We start from the raw sequence: 27,660 nt of genomic DNA, 5'->3' as shown, positions 1-27,660 counted from the left end.
AATACAGCATTATATCTTTCCTTGTAGATTTGATTTTTTTGTGGACAAGTATTTCTGTCAATTTTTACAACAGACTATTGAGTCAGCACACTTACTTTTGTCCCGAAAAGAGATGTAGTTTTTATATAATTCTAATTTTAACTTATCCTCGCATTATTCAAAGTACAGAATGTTTCTTTAACCTAGAATACCGCATAATGAAAAAAAAAACAACAAATAAACACGTAAGTCCGTTTGGATTTTTTATTCAAAAATGTCGAAAATAAGCTTTAAAATAAGATTAAAATATAAACAGAGTATGCATAAAAATGAAAATATGCCTTAAATTATACTCAAAACGTTTTCAAGAAAACTTCAGTGCTATTCAAAACAAAATTTATTTATCAAATGTTCAACAAAAACTACGATAATTTTTATGGTAAAAAAAATTAGCTCGAGAAAATGACTTTTAATTAAAACAGATTGCTTTTAAACCTGAGCTTGTTTTAAATTAAATTATTAAAGTTGCGTTCCAAGCTCGTTACTAAGATTTTCGGAACATAGCCGAATTCCATTTGTTTAATTTTTTGCCACCACTTCTCAAAATGACAAAATTTTATTATAAATTAGAAAATTTTAAAACTATTACCATTATTGAGGCTTGCACTATGAAGTTAATTATGTTTAACTGTATCTTAGATTGAGTATTTTGTTTATTTGTTTGGATGCATTTTTTATGTATTTTTTATATTAATTCAATTTGTTATTTATTATTACAATAAAATATAAAAAACTACAAAAATTCCTTCTTTCTTCTTACAACTAACCCTAAGGGTAGGGGCAGTTGTGACAAATGCTGCTTTTGATTTAACTTAATATTTCTGTAGATTGGTATTGTACTTTTGATTATAATTTAATTCAAACAAATTAAATTATTATTTAAATTAATAAAATAGAGATATTAATATAAATGGGCAAATTGTTACTTTTATCCCTAGTCTTCCCTAATAAATGATGAATAATGACCTAATGGTAACATTACTGTTAGTATTAACTAAAAATTCTATTTTTCGACTACTGAAATAATCGTTAATAATTTTTTTTATGTTTAAAGTTAAATATTTTTTAAGTAATCTGCAGACACTTGTTTTTAGAGAGACGACAGTTTTAAAACTCTTTTAGAAGCGAAAATAAAAATATTCAAGTTGAAACAAACTTTGTCATTTTTAATCTTTTTGATTTCAGTGATCTAAAAAAATTATCCTCAAAGTTTGAGCTTTCTTCTTTATAGAGGTAAAAGTCATTTTCTCTCAAAATAATTTGTTATAAATATTTCATGCACGTCAAAAAATTAATAGCTAATGTAATTTATAGTTTCATTAAAAATTATTTTACTTACTTTTTTTTCAACCTTAATAAAAAATAATTCGTTAAAATGCGACGTTGGCATTTCTATAGTTTTGAAACAATTAATAGCATAAATACATGAGTGTTAAAAGCTACATCCCAAAATGCTAAAATTTAGCATATTTTATTAAAATAAAATTTAATTTTGCATTATAGCTAATTTCCGAAACACCCTGTATAAATAATACGACTTTTGTAAAAAAAGACGAATTTTTTAATGTTTATAATGGTCAATAATTAACTTTTTCAACTCACTGGTACAGTCTGTATAAACTGTTCAAAAACGATCATATCTGAATTTAAAAAAAATGGATTTTAAATAACATTTTAAATAAAATAAGTTCTATTTTTAGTAGCTAGTAGATTTTTTTAACAATTATACGAAAACGAGCGACTCGCTGTGGTTGGGAAAAGAATTTTCAATTAAAATTTCGAAACATTCTGAAAAGACACAGGTAGAACTAATTATATAATTGATACGGCGTATCGATTGCTACACAGAGCCACAAAGTCAAAATGCTTTGGGCCAAGGATCCGAGCGGTTTTTTGTGATATAATGCGATGAGACATATCCACCGCCTCCGGATGAACTCTTCGTATATCTCCCGGATGCGCTGCACCAAGTCACCCGGTTGCAAAGAAGTGTCATGACGTCACAGCTCTCACCTAGAACACGGGAATACCTCTTTCGAAAGTCGGTCAGTGTGCTGCTAAGAAGCCCAAGACAGCAGTCCGCTAAAATCCACCGACAGCTCCGGTAGTGTTATTCGTTTGTGTCGCGTGTTATTGTTGTATTCTATGACGATCTGAACGGATTTTCCAGACTACACCCAACATTTTTCACCAAACATTGGTATGTCGGTTCAATTTCAAGTGATAATAAAGTGAATCATTTCACACTACTCTTGTATTCAGCTATGCGGTACTTTGATTGAATTTTAATTACTTGCGACACAGCATTTGCGCATCAGTTTACTAATTTAATCAACAAATGACTTTCTTATCCATTCTTCACGTATGAGGAAAGTTTGGAGAAATTACCACTTTTCTAATTGTTGTAGCGGTAGCAAAAGTCGCGTTATTTCAAAATTGTACAAACCTACTTAATCATGAACAATATGGCACAGTAATCATAATTGGGAAAATCCGGTGAAACTCGAATTCTCTCTCGACACACGAAGATATTGCATAAGGATTTTTTTCAAAATTTTCAACTCGTTCTATTAAAATTTCTAATTGTAATATACACGGGCCATGGGAAGTAGTGCAAACAGTTAACAACATGAAAAAATTAGATTTGAGTGTCGTTTGAAGCTCGAACAAACCAAATTAAATTATGAAATCAAAAACAACCACGTTCCAAGCAATTGCGTGTGTAGAAACTTATTTTTATCGTTTTAACTCGACGAGACATCATTAAAAACGGTATTAGTCGATGCTAAACTTTCTAAAACAATAAAACAAGGCGAAAAGTGTGATTAAATGTTGGAGAGTGTTTGATAACTAACGAATTTTTATGAAAAACAACTCCGAGTTTATTGACACACGAGTTGAAAGCGTGGGCGCAAAATATTTACGATTTTGTCCACCCGTTAGCCAAAATAAATTGTACAATGTTGCTATCAGACACCTGTTAATGCCACACGCAAATGCATAGCATTTCCAGCTGTTTGGCAATAAAATGCAATTTCCTTTGTGTTTTTTTTTGAGTATTTGTCATTGAGAAACGTAGAAAAGGAATGAAAATTCGTACCCACAACTGTGGTAAAGAAATAAACAAATAAACAACCGTCAAGGTGAAGATGAGTCATAATTTTTCCAACTGGAATTGTCTTTTTTCCAGGTCTAGCTATGATTATTCGTTGGGAATTGAGTTTAGGTCTTCTCCTTGTGCTTCTCTCGATAGCAATCGCCAGGAAAGGTGAGTGAAAAAATTTGTTCTAATTCAAATCTTCATTTCCTCTTTCCGCCAATTAATGCGTCATGCATGCGACCTTCACCACGCATATTCCTTTGTTGTATTTCCCTCTTTTCATTTATTACGCTTTCTAACCGAATAATTCCGAAATAATGACGCAACACCAATTAATTAGCAGAGTCGTCCAAATGCCCCATGTTGACCGAATGCCCTTTGCGAGCCCAGCACTGCTCCGAAGACGACGACTGTTCGCCCGATAGCATTTGCTGCAAGAGTCCTTGCGGCAAAGTCTGCACCAAGCAGCTTTTCACAGGTATTTACGCAAAAGTAGCTGCTGGCAATTAACATTTTCGTCTAGGATGTCAAACGTTGCGAATGGCGGCGTCAAGACGGGCCAAAGCTCTAGGTGTCGAGGCCAGGAGTGTGCGAATGCCACGATGTAATAAATCTGGGGGTTTTGAACCGATCCAGTGCGATAATGAGATTGTGAGTTCCTGCTGGTGCGTGGACGAAGCCGGCTTCGAGTTGCCGGGGACTCGAGCCCCTGCAGCGGCTCTGGTTAATTGCACAGGTGAGGAGTGAAAGTGCCTCGAGGTCTATGCGTTAATGAATGAAATCACCAAGTGGCATTTCCAAGACTTTCACTTCAAAATAAGAAATGAGTTGCTGGAATCGCTCTTGGAATCTTGGAATTTTTTACACGGGATTTTTTGATTAAGTTCGTCAGCTTGAAATTTTAATTGGAGTTTTTTTTTGAATACAATGTAGCGCATCTTCCTAATGAGACTTTAGCACACAACCATTGAACTAGATACATACATAATGAGGCAGAACGAGGCGAATCGGGTCACCGGCGTATCCGCAAGATTTCGAGTCAAATTTTGCAAAAAAAAACCTGATTCGTGAGTAAAATTTTCTGCCGAATTTGAATCAAAGGTCGCTTTTTAGTTTGGAATTGCCTTCATTATTTTTGCCCCTCAAGTAATGTAGATTCTAACGAATAAAGAGTAAGTCTGTTAAAACTTATTTTTGAACTTACTACCATCATAATGACACTTCGCGACCGCAAACGCCAATTGCAGAAAAATTCTAAAAAAAATTACGCTCACAGATAAAAATATAAAGTAATCAATAACAAAGGCTGTATTCTGATATATTGTAAAATATTTTTATTCTTCGACACTGTCAAAATTTACGGTTTTTCTCCTGTGTAAGGAAGTTTTGACAACTGTGTGGCATTTCTCAGTACGAAACGTCAGATTATTTTTAACAAATTTAAAGCAATTTTAAGCCGTGCTGAGTCTATTTCGAAGAATAAAATGTTGTATTCAACTCGTTTTTGTGTAAATCGGTTCATTTATTTCGCCTCGTGGATGATAAACCACTCGTTTTCACTCGTGGTTTAAAAATCCACTCGTGAAATAAAGCGTCCGATTTACACTCAAACTCATTAAATAAATAACTATTAGCAGACTCATCTTGTACATAATCTTTAGTTTTCATAAAACAAAGTGAGCAAATTATCTATAGGTTTGTTGCAACATGTCATACTTGCATAGGTAGTAAAATTTTTGAGATGCAAGAATAGTAGACCTAATTTTTTATTTATTTGACTTTTTTTGTTGAAAGTTTTTAAAATAAATGACCTTCTATTTCGAAAATGATTAATTCATTTAAAATTGTTTTTCCATTAATAAGTAATAAAGATTCTTTCTTTACATACACCAATATCAATTTTTTCACGGGATGTGACATCAGAACTATTCTGTTTATACAAGGTGTGTTAAAATGATTTTCTAGTCTTATGAATTTCTCATGTAAAATCAAAAATTCCGCCTCACAGAATTAATAACAGGCGTTAAGAGATCAAATATTACCATTCTCCATTAACTAACTCTCTTTTTGGAAATAAGCTTCAATGTTGAAAGTGTTTTCTTGCAGTGTAACTATTTTGTTGCTTTTTAACGAAACTTTTAAATGTAATTAATTATTATCATTTTAGGAATTTCACAACAGTTTGACATTTATTGATAGCGGATTAAATTCAATAAGTTAACTAGATAAAAATCATTTTAACACATCCTGTATTTATTTAAAAAAATAAGCAGCTTATTCAAACAACTCTAATAAACATCGTCAGAATTATTAATTAAAAAAAATAATATTAAGGTTATTAACCCTAAATTCGATGGAAGCATTCTTTTTTTCAAAGTTGGGCTTTCACAGTGATTTAAAAGGGTCGAAAAATCTTTTAAGTAGTAGTGGTAGCAAACATTAAAAGAAACACAGAGGTGCTTATTGTAACAACGTTTTCTTTGCATACCATTAAATTTTTATTATGATTACCCAAACCGTAAGGATCCTTCAAGCTAATCACTCAGGCAAGCTTATTGTGTGATTTATTACTGACAGACTGTAGTCTTTGAGACGAACCAATTGGTATCATCAACATTTTCGGGTCAACCTTGTCGAAACATTTTATCGCGAGGGTTGCTTATCTTAAACACAATCATCTGTTGTAAAACTTTATGGTGTACAAAGAAAACGTTGCTACAATATAAAGCTTCCCAAAAGATATTACATTATATACCGATTTTATGGTCACATCCCTCATCAAGTGATTAGGAAGTGAAAGTCGAAAATCGGTATATCTTTTGGGAAACTACAATTTTTCTACGACCCATGGTTTTGAAGACACAAATGTTTAAAGATATTGGCAACATCACATGGCTTCTTGATGCACCTTGTGGTAATGCGGATACACCTTATGGAAATACGAGAATTTGACACCATAGATACCTATCCTTCCGCGTTTCTTTGTTGTAACTTGTGACAACAAATTTTTGTTGCCGATATTACCTTTTCATAAAAAGCCGACATTTACCTACGTGTTCTTTCGAAATAGGTATAGCACAGAATAGTGGGGCATAGTTATTATTTTCAATATTCTATTTATTTTTTATTAATTGCACATTGATGTTTAAACTTCTCTCATTAAGAAAACAAATCTTATTAGATTAACAGAAAATTAAAGTTAAAGAGGTAATTTTTCTTTGCATTTTTAAATGTAATATCCATCTCAATTCAATAAAAATAACAATAGTGTATTTTCTCTAAGAGTTGTTATTCATGCACTCCAAAAAATTAATTGCTCATGTAATTTATAGTTTCAGTTATAGATATAATAATCAACAACTATTTTACATTTTTATTGAATTGAAATGGCAAGTAACTAAGTGGTTCCTACAACAATGTGATTGTTTGTAATGTGCTTTTGAATCAGGCTATATGACGACAGGTGAATAAATACAGAGTATTGGTGCATAAGCTCCTCAGTATGCCATAGTACACATTCCAAAACAAACTTAAGAAAAATGATAAAAAAATCCCTTTCAATTATTGTTAGCGGTATTTTAAGAAGGAGAGAAAGTGGATTGTGTCTCTTAATTTCATAAAATATTTTAATCGGTGATAGTACTAAGACCAATTTAAAATTATTTATAATAATCATCAACATTAAGAGCCGGTTTATAGAAAGCGAATTTAAGATTTAATTCAAAATTAAACTAATTCGAATTAAGTTGCCATTTAAATTGCATTGACAAATGTCAAGTTAATCGCGATTAAAATTTAATTGCAAATAAAATGTTCTGTAAACCGGTTCTAAATTTTAAAAGTTGTACCCAGAAAGCTAAAAATTGCAACAAAAGTTGTGAAAAAAATTAACTGTAATTATTCTACAACAATTAAAATAGAGATAGGGACGGCGAAAATACTCACGTGGGTACTGATAATGTATTAATAAATTCATTAAAAATGCTCACAGATTTTTTATTAAATTTTTTAGAGGTTTCTTGAAACAAATCCTATAATGTACAAGAAAGCATATGCTTTACTTTGTATACAAAATACACAAGTCAATCCTACAAGATGGAAAATTTACGTAACGTGCACATTAAAAAATTAAATAAAAAATTCATTACACAAAAATACTATGACACGTTACAAGAAAACTGCAATTTTCTTAGTTTTTTTAGTAAATATTGTCTTCATACGATAGAATATACATTTATTGTGAAATCTAGTGCAAAAAATGGAGTCTCTAGCTTCATGCAGAAGGAAAATGTAACGATGTAAACACAAAATTTGCCCAATCTTAGTTTTTCAAAATTTTTCGATAAAACGCCTTTTTCATAATGAAAGCAATCCAAATCAAACAAGGACCTTCGGATTTAAGTTCAGCAGAAAATTTTAAACAAGAATCAGTTTTCAGAAAACGTTTGCAATCAAGTCAGGACGAACTTTTCCCCGACTAAACATTTAAGATGGATTTACGCTTGCTTCCGGATTAAAATAAAAAATTTAAAATATGATTTTTTTGTCAGTGCCGAAGCCGTGCGCGGACCACACCTGCCGCATGTTCTGCCCCCACGGCTTCGCCCTCGCCCCTGACGGGTGCCCCCTTTGTCGTTGCCGTGACCCTTGCGAAGGCATCAAATGCCCCAACGCTCTCGAATGCCACCTCGAAGAGCTCGCGTGTGCCGACCCTCCGTGCCCCCCTGTCCCCACATGTAAGTATTACTCAACCTTGTAAGGGACAAAAGATGTGCCAGTGAAAGTAAGTTAGAGGTGTGTTACTTAAATGTCAAATATTTCAGGCAAGAGGGGACGAAGTTTGGAGAATATCTGTCCTGTAGGAGACCCTTTGCGCATAAGCGATACCGTCAGACCGTTTCTATGCGGAAATGATCCGGGGAAACCCACTTGTCCCCCTATGTATCAGTGTTTAGTCCAGAAAGGGAACGACTATGGAGTTTGCTGTCCGGCGTCTTTGAAAATACAGAAAACCGGCACTTGTCCTGAGAAGATTGATGCGGGGGACGAGTGTGGACAGATGTGCAGTCACGATTTGGAATGTCCTTCGGTTCAAAAGTGTTGCCAAACACAACAATGCGGGGCTTCGTGTACCCATCCCAAGAATGTTACAGGTGAGGTTGACATTTAACGATTGAGCATCAATTAACAATTAAATTAAATATGCTAGAGTGTTTACATCAGCGCGCCTTGTCTGAAATTTTGGCCGTGAGTGAACGAGCAGGCCGAGGTTACGTGCCCCAGTGCTCTGAAGATGGCCAATTTGAGCCGAAACAGTGCAGTCGCAACAGCTTAGTTTGTTGGTGTGTCGATCGCATGGGACGCAAAATCCGTGGTTCTATGGGACCTGCCGGAAATACCAACTGCTCAATCTTGGATGGTACCAAATCTAAATATCAATTTTTTATTTTTTTCTATAGCAGATGTTAAACTACAGTGGTGTCCGGTTATAACGAACTCAGAAAATGTGTCAGAATCAGTTTGTTACGTCCAAGGTTCGCTATAAAGGGTAAATTAAAAAAAAAGTCTTTATCAGTTATTTTTACTAAAGAATAAGACGAAATAAATAAGTATTGTAAAAAAACATGAATTCTTTGCAAAACAATAATATGTATACTGTGTGAATTTGATAATTGTGCAAATATTGTAAGGGATGATAGTAGAGCTCAAAAGAAGTGAAAATAACTCAACAACTTGCATTATCCGAATATTTATAGTTTCTAAGATACGGAGGGTTTATGTAGGCGAATATATTTGGCATCAACATAACTTTAAATCAAATATGATCCCTGAGCTTAGTTCTTCAATATCTATCAGAATGAGTTAACATTAGCGAAAACAGCTACCGAAAAACAGTCCTCCTATAAACAAATTATAAAAATGTAAAAATTTTACACTGATCTTTTTATCTATAATACCTCAGAATTTTTTTCCTTCAAATATCTCCGACTGTTAGTCACGTAAACGTTGATATAACGAATTTTTAGACGCTAAAGTGGAGGTTGCTCACTGTAGGCCTCAAAAAGTAGGTAAAAGCATTAAATCAAGTTGATTTATTTTGACTTATTTTGAGCTTTACTACCATAAAATATTTGCACAATTACCACATTCACACTGTAATTATGTTTAAAAACACACGTTTTCACTGGTTAAAATGTTTTCAAGTAGTAATTTAATAATCTTTTTATCAATTAATTTTAACACTTTTCTTACTGCTTTGTCATTACATTATCAACCCCAACATATTCTTCAAAATTCGGTCAAAAGTTCGTTATAAGCGGGTTCGTTATAATGAAATCCCACTGTATTTTTTTTCAACTTTTTTGAGTAGATAAAGTAGCATTTTAACTGTAAGGGTACAAAATAGCAATGTTTTACATTTATTTTATTCAATTAAAACAATTCAATTAATATTAAACTGAAGAATTAACAGTTACTTTTTCTTTTAAACTTGAAGTTTTGTTATAGAAAAAAATGTGGTATAATACACGATGATAAAGATTGTCTATCTACTTGTGAAATAAGTCATTCGTGACTTCTTCACTCTTAGACTTAACCTTTTCACTCGTAGCTAAACAATCTCTTTATCGTCGTGTATAACAAAATAACTCTTTTTTTTAATTTTAAGCGCGTATTCAATCATCTGCTCGAAGCCTCGACAAAAGCGGCAAACAATGCGAATCGTTAGAATGTGCCGCTGTTTGCGAGTACGGTTTCAAGCTGGACGAAGATGGATGTCCAACATGCAAATGTGACGACCCTTGTGATGGTTACATGTGTCCCGAAGACGAGGAATGCATAAATGTGAAAGAATCAACGTGTACGGATTTTCTATGCCCGACTTTACCAGTTTGTATGTTAAATAATACATAATAAAAGCAATAAAAGTACTTAGAAAAGAAATCAATAGGCCGACCAAAAACAATTTATGCGAATCCGTGTGATCAAGGGGCTCCTTTGACTGACGATATAAGTGGAGCACCGGTCGCCTGTGCCCTTCGTTCCGAAGATGGTACTATTTGTCCTTCAGAGTACGAATGCACGGCAGTTCCGGGTTCAACGCAAGCCGTTTGTTGTCCACGAGAAATGATAGAAGAGGAAAATGTCACCGAAAATCGCCCACAAACAAGTATGAAAATAGTATAAAATGATGCGAGTTTATTTAGAAGTATTTGGTCGCATGCACTTTACTACAATGTGTTCAAAAATGTTTGTTCATCAAGCCGACTACCATATTCAAATTCACTGTGTCGCTTTGTTCAAATAACCGTAGTTACTGAGTGTTGTCATTTCTGTCAAATCATTGAATAAGCTTTCTACTCATTATTTTACATTTTTCGGCAAAGTTGTGTAAAGCGTAGGATTTATCTTGATTTGTGTTCCATATTTCCGTGATTGTTGTTGTTATGTATTCTTTCGTATTTAGTTTTTGCATTGTTTTGACGGATCTGTCACTTTGACGGCATTCAGAATTAAATTAAGCGACACATTACGTTCAAATTTCATAGGTGACTTAATGAAGAATCATTTTCAAACACATTGTATAAAGGCGAGAAAATGTCTTATAAACGAGACAGGAGTCTTTTACTTTTTTTCTTCTTTGCAACGCACTTTTTTAGAAATATATAGGCTTTGCCGCTTGTATTTGATTCATTTGATTAAATTATGCGCTTATGCACAGAAGGGAGAATTGTCAGAAAACTGCGTTGCCAACATTATGCAACATTTGAGGGGTCGTTTTATTGAAAAAAAAAGTTTAATTAATACAAAGTCCAAAAAAATCCACTAATAATTCGAAAAAAAAATACACACAGATTTAAGCGTCATGATTTACTGGAACAACTAATTTTAGGAGAGGATTTGCTGTTATAAAAACATTTTTTAACTAATTTACCAAAATGCAATTAGAGATAAAATAATATGCAGGCTGAGTTTAAAGTAACGCATAAAATTCTCATTTTTTAAGGGTCCTTTTTTAATAAATCAAAAAAAAATATATATCGCCCCTTATAAAATAAGACAAAAATAAAAAGGTAAAGCCGTTTGTGCGTAATTATCACTAAGTTTTTTAACTTTTTTACTTTATTTTCTTTTTTTGATTTTGCTTATATTAATTAAAAAAATATACTTACCAGAAAGATATAGAAATATACTACCAAAAATAGTAAACAAAAATATCGGTTGCCTTTAAAAAAAACTAAAATTTAAATAAAATGTATGCGTCATTTTAAACCCAATATAAAAGAAGTGAAAAGCAAAATAATTTTTTTTAACAAATCCGAATCAAAGTACATCAACAACTAACTTTAAGTTTTATGACTTATTTACGATAACCATAATCTTAAGTAAACAATTGGAAATAACAGTCATTAATAATTTCTCAATGAAAGCATGATCTATATTTTAAAGTGATCACAAGAAACTCAACATTCCAATACTTATTATAATTAACAATGATTCAATAATGCCTAAAATCTAGATTTATTCATAGTAAAAATAATAATAATTTATTGATACCTTGAAATACAGTCAATATTACTGTATTATACATAAGTCAATATTTAAATATATAAAATTAAAATATAGTTAGTCAAAATTAAAACTTAAACCTACAAAACAATAACAAAACCATTTGATACCTTAAGTATTAAAGTTAAAAGTGTGGTTGAAAAATTCATCTGATGAGTAAAACGAAGCTTCACCCAGCAATTTTTTATTATTTTCTTTAATATTCAGTTACGTGAAATTGCTAAATTTATTTTTCAAAGCGTTGACAAATATAAATCATAATTTTGTCGTAATGTAATAACAATAATAGAAATAACGCGTACTGAATGTTTTGTTAAGCCCATATCTCAAACTCTTCAAGGTTTATATCGCGCTCGACAAGGAACATTAATTAAACCGCACATGCGAACATTCTTAATAGCATAAAGCAATAACCTTAATTTAGCCTTTTTACACTAATAGACTAGTAAATGAGTCCTTGTAGATGCAAAACTATCTGTATGGTTTTTGCGTTTTTCAACTTTTTTTATTGAAATTACTGTCTAACATAGACGAATTTATTAGCTAAGTGTTTACATATTTAGAAGGTGACTGTCATATATTAAGAGTGTAGAATAAGATCTGATCTAAAACCCTTTTTAAAAGAAGTTTTTTGGTTCTATCATAACGTAATCACAACTTTGCATTTCAAGTATAATAGCGACTTTTGCATCTATTCTCTACGACTTATATTATGTATTGGTTTCATTCAAAAAACCACTATTACAGTTTTTTAGCTGGTTCCAGTAATTCACAAATAATTTCGGTATTCCATAAGTCATTTACAAAAATAGTGGTGTCTGGTTAAGCGGGATCGCCATTACTGCTAAAAAAATACATTGAGCTTATGGAAAAAAAATCGGCGTTTGAAAAATGGTACTTTAAAGTCGGAAGTTTATTGTAACCGGACTCCACTACTTCCAAATAATTCAAACAACTCCGTTTGGATTCTAAAAATTTATAGACCTATGTAGTTCCAGAATTATCGACCCCTCCACTAAATTACATATTTTAGTATTATTCATAATAGTACAAATGCAAAGTAGGAAAAAAATTATTTGTTTTAATTGATTTGTTCACAGTGTGTGAATACTTGCACGACTTTTCCGAAAGTATGGAAGGAACTCGCGAGGGTATGACCCTGGCCCTTCCAAGCCCTTCGTGTGATTCTGATGGTAATTACATCTCAACCCAATGCCACAAAGGTGAATGTTGGTGTGTCGACAATTTCGGTACTGAAATCCCCCGAACTCGAGGTACCACCCAAAACTGTACCGAACTGAGACAGTCACTGGATTGTTTGGACTTGACTTGTCGCATGGGTTGCGAATATGGGTTCGTCTTATCTGAAGAAACAGGTTGTCCCACTTGCCAATGCCGCGACCCATGCAGTGGAATCAAATGCGAGGAGAACTCACAGTGCCAATTGGTCGAAGTGAGTTGCAAGGACCATTACTGCCCTCCTGTCCCAGCCTGTCTCCCTAAAAAACAGGGCCAATGCCCATATTTGGTCCCCGCCACGTCCACGTCCTGCGATTTTGAGTGCAATTCGGATATGGCTTGCAATGGTACCATGCGGTGTTGTTCCAATGGTTGTGGCACACAGTGCGTGGAACCTCTCCTTCTGACTGCCTGCCAGCACCAAAACGCGCTCTCCCAGCACCAAGCCCACGAATCCGGAGTACCAGCAGGCCGGGTTTACATCCCACAATGCACCCCTGAAGGTGCCTACGAACCCAAGCAGTGCAATCCTGGTACCAACGAGTGTTGGTGCGTGGATTGGCGAGGTTTTGAAATTTCCAAAACCAGGACAAACTCCCAGCTTTCATGCGAAACAATCCAACAGTCGGATTGTCCTCTTTACAAATGTATCAACGATTGTGAGCACGGCTTCGAAATGGATGCCAATGGATGTCGTACCTGTGATTGCATAGACCCATGCTCGCGCATTAGCTGTCGTGGGGAAGGCGAGACATGTCGCTTAGTCCCAGTGGAATGTACCAACGAACCTTGCCCACCCATTCCCATGTGTCTCCCGAAAAAGGACAACCCATGCCAAAACGGCGACCCCTTGAAACTGGGCAATAGCGAAGAAATCGTCACTTGTGGCCCCGACTACGAAACGTGTCCTTCATCACACAAATGCCAATTGAGTCCTGTGGGAGAATATGCAGTCTGTTGCCCTAAACCTAGAGATGTGTGTTTCGAAGCTTTGGATAAGGGCGATTGTGGGGATGATTTCTCGCGGAATTTGACGCGTTGGTACTTTAATTCCCGGACGAACAAATGCGAGATGTTTGTGTATTCGGGTTGTAACGGGAATCATAACAACTTCCATTCGGAGGAAATGTGCAATTTGGTTTGTCCCGTCTTGAGCCAGTGTGAAAGATTAAGAGAGAAGAATCAAAGGGCGGCGGAGAGGTACCATAAACCCACTTTTATGCCGCGCTGTGAAGCTAACACTGGGAACTGGGAGACGGTGCAATGTTTGGAACATGTGGGGGTTTGCTGGTGTGTTACCCCACAAGGAGAGCCTCTGAAAGGGACGCTGACAAGGGGGGCCCAGCCCTTGTGTAACTTCAGGCAAGCAAGGAATCGCGCGGAGGATCGAGCTGACACCAGCGAGGCCGATTTAGGTAATAATTATAATTCAAGTAACTGTACAAGTATTTGCAAAGTTGGGACGTTTTTTTAACAGGTGCTAGCGTGCATTGTTCTTAAAGTTTTAGACTAATATAATATACCTTAGTAAAATGTTTGGAAGCCGACCATGTTCAGATAACAAAAATCAAAAGACCACTGGCGTTAATCAACAAAAACTAGTTACAATTGTCATCTTATTAGTCGGAAGGACTTACTTACTTTAATATATCATGCAGCTGCAGCTGCGACATTCCGTGAGTACCCAGAGTTTTAAAAAATAATAATAAAAGTAACATTACTGAGAATCTGGTATCCATATTTCTGGGGTAGATTATGTTGAAGTGCTCATCTCAAAGAGGCCAAATTTTAGGTAACTTAAAAATTATCTCCGTTATTAAAAACATTTTATTAACACGATTTACGCTAAAACTCTTAAAAATAATGTATAGTATTTCAAAAAGAACGCTTCAACTGCTTATTTGGAATTAAGTGTTCTTTACATCTGGTGTAACTTTATTTTTGAGAACGAAACAAACTGCACGTTTGTCAAGTTTATACAAATCACTTTACACCTCTTAGAAGACGAAAAAAAAATGAAATTTATTTAGGGTGCTACATACAACTTTACGAGGCCTGCGAGTAATGTACGCACCCAATTATAAAAACAAACAACAATCACAAAATACTAGAAACAGAAAATACACGTTCAATTATTCAATTTTTGGAAACCAATGACAGTAGTTCGGTAGTTATCAAAATAGTCACTGATGTTAATAGTTATAAATTCCTAACTAAAAACGTGATAGTTTTTTGAATGAATTAACAAACTAGAGAAGACTATCCAACTTTACAAAATATGTAATCCAGCTCGTATCGGAATATGCATTGTTGTTGGTGTGTTAGAAGCGCTTAGAGGCACAGGCCTCTGTGAAACCCTGCAATACTAAATTGCAGTACTAAGGGCCGGTTTATAGAAAGCTTCATTAAATTTTAATTCGTTGTTAAAAGTTAACAACGTGAATATACCAATCAAATTAGTTCAATTTGGCCACGTGATCAGTTAATCACGCATTTAATTGCAATCAAATTTTAATTCGTGATTAACTTAACATTTGTCAATGAATTTTATGCATTATAATTAGTTTAATTCTGAATTAAGTCTCAATCTCGCTTTCTGTACATCGACCCCTAGGACCGGTTTATAGAAGCGTCATTAATTTAATTCGCAATTAAATGCGTGATTAACTGATCACATGACCAATTTGAATAAATGTCATTGGTTCATTTGCGTTGTTAACTTTGATAAACGAATTAAATTTTAACAAAGGTTTCCATAAACCGGCTCTTATTCACTAGCCAACCCTATTTTTAAATTTTAATTTAATCGCGATTAAACAATTCTGTAAATCGGCCCTTAATTTATTCTGTTAATTTACTTGTCCCATAAAACAAAAAGGTTTTAGAGCCGGTTTACAGAACATTTTAATTGCAATTAAATTTTTAACTTGACATTTGTCAATACATTTTAAATGGCAACTTTTAATTTTGAATTAAAGCAATTAATTTCGCTTTCTGTAAACCGGCCCTTAGATAAAGACAAGAAATTATACAAAAGAAATATCCAGTTCATTTTGCAAATAATTTTCTACCAAGCTCAACAGTGTGCTAAGGATCTAAGAAAAAAAAGTGTCATTTTTCACTTAATTTTCTAGTTCTCTTTTCCGTTAAAAAATATTATCAAAAACTGAGTTTTTATTTCAAATGGAGTTTAAACGCTCGAATAAAACAAACAATACACCATTTGCAATCCAATTCACCATTTTTTCTCTAATTTATTAAAGTAAATTTGTAAAATAATTGAATGTCTGACATGGTAGTTTGTAAAAATCATAAATAACAATATTATTTTCAATCCAACTCGCCGATTTTTTGGTTTATTTTTATAAAAATTTTGCAAATTATTTGCTTCTTCCCTTTGTTATTCAAAACGTAATTCAGTCAAATAGCATTAGGGTCTTCAAAAAGATAATACGCCAAAAAATTATCATAGCTTTGCAGAAACTATTTACAATAGCGATCCACACGCAAAACGTCGTGAAAACCATATAACTGTTATCTAATTTAGTTATTTCTCATTCTACTCTTAACAAATTTTGACAAAAAACTGATTATTTTATTTTGATATATACAGGCTGTATCAGAAATACGTGTGTTAATTTTAACACGTAATAAAACTCACCAAATACAACAACTTTCCTATATAACATTTTTCAAAATTCTTATTTATAATTTTCACTGTTTTCCTCCTCAGTGTTTAATAACTAGTTTGTATTCATAGCAACAATTTTCATTGTTATTTTAATTGTTTAAATTGTCCGTTTCTATCACAACGAAAATAGTTCGGCTCTTTTATTTTTGTACCCATAGGTGGGAACACGTTTCTGTATGTTATCTTTTTCCAAATTTTAGGTAAATTTGCGATTTTTTCATAGAAAAATTACAAATAGAAAAGATGTTTCATTTGTTGAACTTTGTTATCTGTTAAAATTAAGACACGTATTTCTGATACACTCTGTAATATTGCTGTGAGAGGTAATTATATAATAGCAGGAAATAAAATTCGCCCTTTTTTGTCAAAGGTAAAAAACGTTCTCGATCTAATTTTTTTGTAGTGCAGGAAAGTGAACTTTGAATGCAGGGGGAATCTGCAAAAAATATATTTTTACTTCATCTCAAAGACTAATAATAATAATCATAATGAGTAATCACACAGAAATGCTGCATTTCAAACGTTCCAAAATAAGTATCCGATTTGGATATAATTTTTAAAGTAAAATTGGACACTTGTAAAAAATACTTAAAAAAACTGTCCAGTATACTAAATACATCGAGCAAAAATTTTATGCTTCTCTTTTATTTATCTTAGTCGTCTCGATTTTATTTAATCGAATACGCACTAATGTTTTATAAATTTTCGAATTTGTCAATTTTCTAAGTTTTTCATTATTTCAGTTCTTGAGGAATTAATGATGCAAATCGGTTCGTTCGACGACGAGGAAGAACCGAGCGATTTGGACGAGCCCTTGGAAGTCCCCTCAAACACCCGATGCGAAGCTCTAGGTGGCCAATGCGACACCACCGGTAAATTCCTCCCAACTCAATGCGAAGAAGAAACGTGTTGGTGCGTCGACGAAGCCGGCAACCAACTCCTACACACAAACACCTTCAAAAAAGGAGAAATTACGTGCAGTAAGTTCCTCCTCCGTCTTCGAACCAAAACTGACGCGATTTTTTTGCAGAACAAGTTCCAGTCGAGAGTGTTGAAGTAACTCTAGGTTTCCGTGGCGAATACGACGATATTTCTTCGATCCCGGTCATTAACCAAGTCACAAAAATTATACAAAGTCTTGAGGGGATTCTCAGTGGCGGCTTCAAAACGGAAATAAGCGACGATGTTCTCTACGTTAAATTTTCTCTAATTGGGAGCAACAAAGTCGACGTTGCTTATCGACTGGAACAGCTTGTGATGCAGCAGAGACTTCCGGGTCTAACTGCTGATATCACCAGGTCAAGGGTTACGCATAAACTGCTCCAGGAGCCGGCACTTGGTGATCATTTGGCGCTAGAACACCGGGAAATTGTGTCGCAGTCGCCGGTTTCGGTGGTGGCTCCTTATCACACGGCTCTGATTGTCATAGCGGCCGCCTCAGCATTTGTCATTTGTGTTCTACTCCTTTTGGTTATTTTGTACAGAAGGAAAATGAATAGTCTTAGTAGCACCAAGGTTGGGGATGATGCTGGGTTTTTGTCCAACAATAGGCCAATTTATATTGAACTCCCCAACGAAAAATACAACACGATATCACCAGACGTGAAAACTGAAAATTCCTAGTTTTGCTAGATTGCCATTTGAATGAAACTTTGTGATTCGTTTACTGGAAGACTTTATTAGGATTACGGTGTTTTTTGGGTTTGTTCATGTGGCACTAAATAAAACAAATATCTATTATTTATTCAAATTATTTATTTTTAAAACGATTCTAACGTAGTTAAAGCTGTATATATTAATTTTAAGAAATAAAAACTCGAAAAGTTCAACTTTCTTTCAAATTCCCCTGCAAAACTTTAACGTGAGAGTTGGCATAACCGAATTTATAGTAAGCCAAAAACGGGAACACGTCCATTAACCACAAGGACACGTACTGAGTGTAGTTGTGATAAATTCTGAATATATTGAACTGCAAGCTCCAAATTACCAAAATCAGGAAATAGTAAAGACCGGTTTCAAAAAAATTCAACTCGATTAGAAAGCTGTTGCTCTGATTATTGTTATTCGGTGATTGCAGTAAGCGGTAAACTAAATTTAGGTAAATTTTGGCGTTCAAAGTGGGGTTCATTGCCCACATGCCGTCCGATAGATGTGTCGCCATCTCAATAAAGTCTTTATCTTTTCTCTCAATAGCAGGTCGGAAGATTTGGTCAGCCAAAATGCGGCAAATTTCGCTCGTTTCTTCAACCGAATCTCGACAAATGTTAAACCTAAAAACTTAAATTTCAAAAAAGATACGGTTAAACTGCGGGGTAAATATAATTGTCATTTTCTAAGTAAAATGTAAATTTTAGACAAAATAATCTAAATGCTATGTATTAAAATAAAATTCCCTAATAAAAAAATGGAAATGCTAGGTATTAGGGAAAATCATTTAAAAAAATTATAGGAAATCTTGAAGAAATCAGGGTTAATCAGAAAAAATCAAAGGAATCATGATTAAATTAGAGAAGATTAATAATTTGTGTAATAATAAGTGGTGGTTTACTACCGAGTCAAACAAATAGTCTTATGAGTGTTAGCGAGTAAATTAAGTTTTCGCGAAATAGTTAATCAGTTTTCTTACGAGTTAGTTGATCATATTATAAAAAAGTTATGAAAGCTATTGAGACAATATTAGGTATAACAAAGACGTTCTTGCTTTATTTTATAAAGGATGATTGTTTTTTGTTTATTTTTTGTGCTTAGGTGTTATATTATCCGTTTTCATGCTAATTATAGTAATTATACAAAAAATATAAAAAAAAACGATTGCCGTTTATGAAATAAGTCAAGAACAAAAAAACAAATTCCATTATGTTTGATTGTCAATAATATTTTTATATTATAGGGTAGGGTGGGGCAGCTTCAGATAACTTTTTTTGGAGCCTTCATATTTTTTTCAAATTGTTTAAACGGTTGTACTTTTGGGGAACCTTTATAATTGACCACATTTATAAAAAATTTCAATCACTTAAGTAGTTTTTGAGTAAATGTATTTGTCTGTATGTGCACATTTTGGATATGAATGTGCTACTAGGTACGAACGGGTAAGCAAACCTAAAAAAACTAATTTTATTTGTACGAAAAACAAAAATACTTATCAAAGAAAATTCTATTAAATTTGATAAAGAAAAAAATTGTGTCAAATTAGTAAAAAAGATAATCGCGACGATTTTGGATTGTTAGGGTCATTTTGAAACAAAATTAGCTCGGAAAATGTTGCCATTGTTTAGAAAATTTTAGCGCTCCACGACTTTCATATGTATTATGGTATTAGTTTATTCATACAAATAATAACAAAGGAAAATAACATATCCAAATAATCTTGAGCCTTAATTTCAAAGTGTCCAGAGTTGTCCCACGCTACCGTATATTTATTTTTTTACTATATAATTCCTTTTTTTTTCTTATACAATCTATCTAATGCAGTTTACAAAAATGTCGGTTGTCATTAAAAACATTAAGAATGACGTCACAATCGCCTTGTTCGAGGATTTTTTTGGAAATGACTAATAACAAAGATAAATATGAATTTTGTGCGTTTTGGTTCATGCAGTATTATAACTGTTTTCAGATAGCGTTTTTAATTTTTATCTAGTGATTTTTTTTTACCTACAGCGTTTACGATTTCTACTTCGGAAGTGTACTTACCGATCTTCGATCCCCATTACGTATCCTACGACCCTCCACACATGCACAAGAGCCTTCAACTCTTCCTCTTTAGCATCATGGAGGCCTATTTTATCCCTGAAAGCCAACGCATAGCCCATGAAACCAAACTGCGTCAAAGCCATGTCTTTTTGATTGATTCGGCCCAAACCAGCATTGCAGCAGCGTTTGCTCACTGAGTTGTGTTTGTCTTTTACCTCAATCACCGATTGCCAAAGTCTATAAAACTCTGTTTTTTATGCTTTCGATAAAATAAAACACTTACTTTGACCCTGGAGTAAAGTCGCTTTGGTACCAAATAACCATATGAAACACAGTGGAAAGATATCTTCTGTAGGCTGTTAAAGGCGATCCCGACATTTTTGTATAAATTAAAATACGAACGATGGAAGGAATTGAGAGAACTGAGAGAAGGCCCAGAAATTTTCCGTAAAGGAGGGCAAAAATGTTGTCGATGAAAAATTTCTGACCCCTGCAAAACGATGAGTTTAATTATTAAAAAATAGTGACTTATTCTTATATTTTATTGGTAATCTATTTTGCTTATTTAAAGGACGCAGTAGCGTGAATAAATCCACCTTTCAAAAACGCGAAGTATAAATGGCAAATTTTAATGATTTTTTATTATAAACAAATTATGATATTAATATTATAACTTTAATATGCTATTTTATATGATTATACAAGACGATATCTACAAGTAAAAAGGGTAAATTTAAAATTGACGAAGTCAAAAGTAGATAAATAATCAACATTGTCGTATATAATATACAAAATTTTTTCTACAGCAAGACTTCAAGTTTGTAAAAAAATTGTTAACCCGTCAAATTAATATTTTAGAATATGTAAATTTTATTGAATAAAATAAATTTAAAACATGTATCACTCTTTTCGTTAAGGTGCTATTTTATTTACTTAAAAGAGTTGATAAAGAAATAGTTTAACATCCGCTATAGAAATTTGTTTTTTATTTAATTGAATTTCGTATAAAATCAAATAAAAAATAAGTACTCACTTTTTGTACAATTCTTCGTCGTAAAATTCGGGCAATTTTGTGTTTTCGTTGAATCTTTGCACCGTTTCGTCGCACGCCCTCTTTGTCCCCTCTTCGAATAAGTCTTGCACAAACTTTTCGGCATTAAAATTTTCTGTAATTAATTTGTTTTAATCGAATTATAAAGGGTTTAAGTTGCACACCTTGATTCATTGCCATTTTGCTGCGTTCAGACTGCTAGCTCGTATGCTTTTTACAGGTTTTCCAAGTCGGTGTGCTTATAAACATGTAAGGAAAGTCGGTGTAAACCTACTTGTGCAATGGCTGTAAATGCAGTAAGAAGTGCGGATTATTTTGTTATGCGTTACCAATTTGGAAAGACAAAATCAGAAATAAATAAATTATTATTTACTCAATTTAAACTATCTTTTTCGGTGTCCAGTTAAGTCGTAGCAAGGTTTCTTCTAGGAAGCCATAAAATGCCTCAAAAATCAATAAGTCAACATCTTTCATAGACTAAATATATATAAACATATATAAGTCTATTGAAACATTTGCGCAATATTTACTCGTCTTGGTTGTAAAAGAATTTTTTAAAACTTCGACTTGAAGGTCTTTGACCAATCTGTTAATAATAGCTTATATTTTGCATTACGAGGAAAAATTGCTAAATAATCACTAATGACAAACCTGTTATTTCAATTTAGTTAAAATTATATAAAATTACAGCCGCACATTCAGTCAGAATGAAATAATTAAGTAACAATAATTCATTTAACCTACTAATAAAACAAATTACTTATTCTACATTTCCACTTACCTCTTTCACAAAACATTGCGTACCACCACTTTAGCACTCGCTTTATCGTGTTAAACGTGATTTTCTTTGGAAAATTTCGATTTAATTGCTGTTAAAACTACGTATGTATGGTTTTCTCCGATATTTTTCAACTCGCAACTTTCTTCTCAGTGGATTATTCAGTCTGCTTCAAGTTGGAAGGAAAGTGAAAGCTGACAGGCACACGGTGTGATGAAAAATATCAAACGGGACAAGGTTTTAGTGAGAATAAAGGTGAAAATAATTAAGTTGTGCGTTTTGCGGACATTGAAACGAGTATTGAGACGATTCATCAGATTATTCAAATAAAATTTGTAATGCCTATTCACTCAAGATTACCTTAAAATGAGATGTTCCGCCCTAGAACTCCGAAGACAATTATGGATACCGTAACCATTGAAAAGGTGTATACCTTATTCAATGCCGTAACTAAAACAATCTTTGACTATAATCGATTAGTAAGAAAGATAGATAGAAAGATAGTAAGAAATAAAAAAATAAATAAATGCTTTAAATAATTATTTACGTTGTCATCTAGTTTTTTGAATCAAAAATAATCAATTTTTTATTTTTTCCGAATGTTTACTAATATTCTATCACTTTTCAAAAGGCACACTTCTTATGGGAATTTAAGGACCACTCAAACTGGATAATTTTTATATCAATCGATGCATCTCAAAAAGATGATCAAATCATATCATAGCGCCAGATTAGGAACGCCAGAAATCGCGATCGAACTTAAATTATTCCTGTTGTTGGAGATATTAACTTCTGTCAGCTTAAATCCTATTTCCATAAAAGTGTCTGTTTCCTATACCTGACCCCCAATCCAGTAATGTACTGGGTAGTAATAAAGCGATCAGTAATAAATTCGATTTTGATCAGTAAAAAGTATTAAATGATCAGTATGTAATTAATTTTTGCACAGTAAAAAGTTTAAATGACAAGTAAACCACACACAGTATTTTATTAAAATTTTCCCAGTGAAAAAATCGTATATGCACAGTATCTAGTTTCAGTTTGCACAGTTTAAATAATAAACGCTCAGTAGCTAGCTTGCAGGCTGGGGCTTCGCCCCAGCAAACTAAAAGGAAACATGCCCCTCGAACGATTATACTCGAAAATGCAAAATTCAAAACGAGGAATAATGGTTTTTATGGCGCTACAGCGACGTAGAATTGGTAGTCTGCAACTAAAAGGAAACATACCCCTCGAAGGATTAATCTCGAAAACGTAAAACTCAAAATGTGGAATTCTACACGCTCTAGTTTGGATATGCTATTATTTACTGTGCATTTATCATTTTTACTTTGCATCTATCATTTTTATTTATTATTTTTACTGTGCAATTATTATTTTTACTGTGCATTTATTATTTTTTTTACTGTCAAAAATAAATCGTTTAAATAAAATACTGTGCATTTAATTTGTACCCTTATGTATTTATATTGTAGTATCCGAATAGAACAATCTGTGAATATCTTTTTACAAAAAATATCATTTTTGCACGATTGAGCTTTATTTGATTGTGTACCACGCTTGTTTCCAAGACAGTACGTGATGTTTATAGTTGCTAAGTCCAAGGCGTCGGTAAGTAATTTTGTCGCCGCCTTGGACGTAGCAACCAGTAAACATTACCCGCTGTTTTGGCAATAATTTTGACATTATTTAATAAACCTTTAAAAAATGTAAAGATCGTGCAAAAAACGCAATAAGCATCACGATCGTTAAGGATTACCGATCTCTAAGACAAAAGTCTGAGAACAATTGTCTTCGATCGGTAAAATCTCCTTACATTCTTGATACTTTTAATGTACTATTATTGTACTAAACGATTTATTTTTCGTATTTTTTATTTATTGAAAATGTTTCTTTTTTATTTATATGTATAAAACTATGAAATCAGCATGCATTCATATTTATGTATAATAGATAAGATGCGATTTTTTACTAATATATTTTCTTATCTCATATTATTTTTCAATATAAATATTAATATAAGGCATTACCCAATCTCTCCAAGTCTTCACCACCATCTCCTACCTTACCTACGCATTTAATAGCTCAGTCAAATTAGACAAAAATAAGGCGATCGGTGTAAAAAAATACTAGAGTTGGATTTTTTTAAACGCTTTCTTTACAATTGGGTAGATACACTTGGGTACATCAGAAGTCCCCGAGGGTTGGGGGAGCTCGAGGAGGGGTAGAGGGTTAAAGCTGTCTTTTTTGTTTTTTTTTTACTTATATCTCGGAAACGGTCACTCCTCTCAATTTTTATCTTCTTACCAAAATTAAAGCTGATACAATTTCCTACAAAATGGTCCTTACATTTTTGTTGTAGAACTAACCATAAGCGAGTTACTAGCTTTTGAAATTTTTTCCACCGATTTGTTTAATTTGGGCTATAAAGTGCATGCCTGACGATGGCCGCTTCTTGGTCCCACACGCAACCAAAGTAAAAGTATCCTACTCCAGCTGGACAATTGAATGTTTTTGTTGCATTACTTGCTTTAACCTCTTCGAACCGACTTACCCAAAAAAGTGCTTAACCGATGCAACCAACAAAACACTTCATACCAACTTTAAGATATTAAGACACATGGTTAGCAGACATGGTTAGTAGAGTAACTTTTAGCCAATCAGCAGACGGCGCGCAAATACGTCACGAGATTACACTTTTGAATTTCATATGGATTTATATGCATGTTTGTGTGACTTGGAGAAGATTATAATTACGGGACAATGAAAATTGTAATATACAAGGCTATTCCAAAAATATAGTGCCACACTTTAAGGAGGTTCTTGGGTGAGAAAATGTTTGTATACCAACCCTTAGTCGAAAATATGCCATTTCTCCTCTGGAGCCAGTTTGGTCCAAATACGTATTGCTATTTTGTTCATATTAAAAAACTTCGATATTTATTAGCTAAAATATAGCTTATGGAGAGTTTTTGAGTTAGGGGTAACTTTATTTTTGGACGTAGTACCTAGTAGACTTTGATTTTAAGGCAATTTAATTTAAATAAAGAACATATAGATTCGTCTTGGAATGCAAGAGTCCAAAACTAGCATAATCTTTGTTTTAGGTTACATCATCCCCTTAATTAGAACTTTAATTGTACCCCCCACTTTTTAAAACCACCCCTAACTCAAAAACCAATCTACTATTATGTGTTTGCTCTACAATTAGATTAGTTTTTCCCTTATTTCTAATTTTTTTTTCCTTCTAGTAATAATTCAAAATGTAGGAGGCGCTATTTAAAATGTTAAAGGAGTGGCTAGCGACTGGGAGATGAAGCCTAAACATAAACATATGTAATGTTGGTTTTGACCTTTGCAAGTCAAATTTAAGTATTGTTTGTTTAAATCAAATTGGCTTAAAATCAAAGGCTCCCAATTTCAAAATCCACCCTCAACCCAACAACAAATCAGCAATTTTTTACGGTTAGACAAGCTTTTTCTTTCTTTTTTAAAAAATTGAGGCCAACAAAACTGACGTATTTATACAGACTGATCCCGAAATACTGTGTCTGTGAGCAATATGAAATTAAATTTTAAAGGATATAAATAGTGTACACTTGCAGTTAACAATTGAATTATTTAATCAGATACCAACATACTCAGTTTTTCTGGATCATTGTGTATATTTGGATAATGTATTTATATACATTACTACATCTGAGTATGTTTATAAAGAACAATTCGAGTTGAATTAATTTTGCCTATACATTCCAGCACGTTATTATTTTTTCTAAATAAATTTTTATTGGAAGGACTTTGTTTCATTTTTTTAAACGATGTTATATGTTTTTGTGCTACTGGAACTGTTACAGATGCTTTTTTATTAAAATGTCTCGTAACAGTGCATAAGTACAGAAACATTTAACATTTATAATCTTTTAAATTTGGAAAATAAATAAAATGTCCTGTTTGAATTTCCCGCTATTATCGAGTTACTTCGTTCTCTCAAAATTAGGTAGCGCTTTCGCTAAAAACGAGGCATATTTCTATGAAACGAGGGGTAGACAGAGAGATCCGTTTCTCCCTCTCTCTTGTTCTATGAGATAACCCAGATAGTTGGGATGAAACAACTGTAATCCATTTGAATATGGTGAAAATCCATTTATTCAAGAAGACTATTTTCAACTTGGAAAAAATCCTCATAAAGGTTTCATTCAAGTTTATGATTTAATCGACATTTTTCTAATTAATAAAATAAGGTCTCACAATGAGACCTGCGGTTCTACCATATTTACAATGACTATTTCATTTATTAATATTTCCACCAATAGCATACTTTCATTCAACAATTAATCTAAATTTCAGATAGACTATTTCATTCATTAATATTTCGACCAATAGCACACTTTCATTCAAAAATTACTCAAAATTTCAAGTCGCCAAAATCTAATCCAGCAAATTTTTTCGGCTTTTCTGTCGAATAGAATGCCGTATTTGGTAATCATGAGTTTTTATAAGTGAAAAAAAGATTGACGATGACGTCATACCTTGGATCGTAAGGGGTAAAAATTTGCTGAGTATCCGATTTGAACCTGTTCGCAGCAGGCACTATAAATATCTATAATCTATGGGATAACCTAACAGTTGGTACAAAAATAATTGGTTTTCAGTCGAACATTTTTTTAAAAAATTTTTTATTGTGAAATCAATTTCATTTTCATTTTTTCGGCCATTTGTAGTCGGCAAAATGTTCAAACGAAGAATTTTTACCGAAGCATTATTGCAGCGTTTTTTTGGGATAGGAGCACACATCTTTAATTTTCTGCATTCGTTAAACTATCAATTTTCGGACTGTACCTACTGTTACTAGAGTTATTTTATTTTTAAATTTTCTATATTGAATTTAGAGCATAAACAAATCCTGGATCGTGATCCAAGTTCAGGCCGAAATCTCGGCCTGTTCGGCCTGTTACATTATGTCGGAAATGGAAAGGTCCCTTAATTATTACGAAGAACAAACCTTTGCGAAGTTCTGGATACGTAAGGCACGTTTTAATTGAAAGTGATGTCATCAACGTCCTTCAAGTATTTCTTACCTCCAAAAAACTATCAGTTTTTTTCCAATTTTAAATACATCCGACATCATGTAACAGGCCAAACAATAATCTCAGCCTCACCTATAAGTTTAGGTCAAGATTTAATTACGCCCTAAATTCAGTATCAAAAATTGAAAATGGAACAACACTAGTTGTACTTTAGCAAAGACACGCTTTTACAGCACAATTTTCTGTGAAAATTAATTATTTACATAGAAAAATAGTTTTGTGCACCGGTTAATATTGTTGTTTGTTGCACAGGATGTGCAGAAAGCCGAGATTGAAGACAAATCCCGATTGTTGATGATGTCACTTTCAATGTTCATGGTGCTGTCGGGAACACAGCGTTATTAATTAATATTAAGGCTGTGTCTAAACTCCCGGCACCTGTATCCAGTCCAATCCCGGCAGTGTCATCATTCG

General features: G+C 33.2%; 2 protein-coding genes across 3 annotated transcripts; one reads left to right on the top strand and one right to left on the bottom strand.

Annotated features, from left to right (window-relative positions):
- Positions 1-2,053: 2,053 nt before the first annotated feature.
- LOC655867 (zonadhesin) lies at positions 2,054-18,466 on the top strand. 2 transcript variants are annotated; one of them, XM_008198028.3, is made up of 12 exons: positions 2,054-2,239; positions 3,230-3,307; positions 3,483-3,617; positions 3,663-3,875; positions 7,690-7,875; positions 7,963-8,292; positions 8,349-8,558; positions 9,807-10,031; positions 10,089-10,307; positions 12,808-14,361; positions 17,381-17,617; positions 17,668-18,466. In XM_008198028.3, the coding sequence occupies exons 2-12, from the start codon at positions 3,238-3,240 to the stop codon at positions 18,258-18,260; spliced, it is 3,972 nt and encodes a 1,323-aa protein (XP_008196250.1). In that variant the 5' UTR covers positions 2,054-2,239; positions 3,230-3,237; the 3' UTR covers positions 18,261-18,466. The 2 variants fall into 2 exon arrangements, with proteins under 2 accessions (XP_008196250.1, XP_008196249.1); XM_008198027.3 differs by having other exon boundaries at positions 3,480-3,617.
- Positions 18,373-22,381, bottom strand: LOC655780 (uncharacterized protein). The gene is made up of 6 exons (XM_962342.5): positions 22,163-22,381; positions 21,546-21,666; positions 21,364-21,496; positions 20,614-20,820; positions 20,331-20,567; positions 18,373-18,907 (listed from the first exon to the last, which is right to left on the bottom strand). The coding sequence occupies exons 2-6, from the start codon at positions 21,559-21,561 to the stop codon at positions 18,463-18,465; spliced, it is 1,038 nt and encodes a 345-aa protein (XP_967435.1). The 5' UTR covers positions 21,562-21,666; positions 22,163-22,381; the 3' UTR covers positions 18,373-18,462.
- Positions 22,382-27,660: the final 5,279 nt, after the last annotated feature.

This window comes from Tribolium castaneum, chromosome 3, assembly GCF_031307605.1.
Source record: "Tribolium castaneum strain GA2 chromosome 3, icTriCast1.1, whole genome shotgun sequence".
NCBI lineage: Eukaryota > Metazoa > Arthropoda > Insecta > Coleoptera > Tenebrionidae > Tribolium > Tribolium castaneum.
The sequence above is the reverse complement of the archived record's forward strand: the minus strand, read 5'-3'. Positions and strand labels throughout refer to the sequence as shown.

Coding starts and splice junctions, on each gene's coding strand:
- LOC655867 (XM_008198027.3), top strand. CDS start 3,238: ATGATTATTCGTTGGGAATTGAGTTTAGGTCTTCTCCTTGTGCTTCTC. Junction 10,032..10,088: donor ATGCCCGACTTTACCAGTTT/GTATGTTAAATA, acceptor AGAAATCAATAG/GCCGACCAAAAACAATTTAT. Junction 14,362..17,380: donor CACCAGCGAGGCCGATTTAG/GTAATAATTATA, acceptor TCATTATTTCAG/TTCTTGAGGAATTAATGATG.
- LOC655780 (XM_962342.5), bottom strand. Junction 20,821..21,363: donor GACGAAGAATTGTACAAAAA/GTGAGTACTTAT, acceptor ATCGTTTTGCAG/GGGTCAGAAATTTTTCATCG. Junction 20,568..20,613: donor GACTTTACTCCAGGGTCAAA/GTAAGTGTTTTA, acceptor AGAGTTTTATAG/ACTTTGGCAATCGGTGATTG.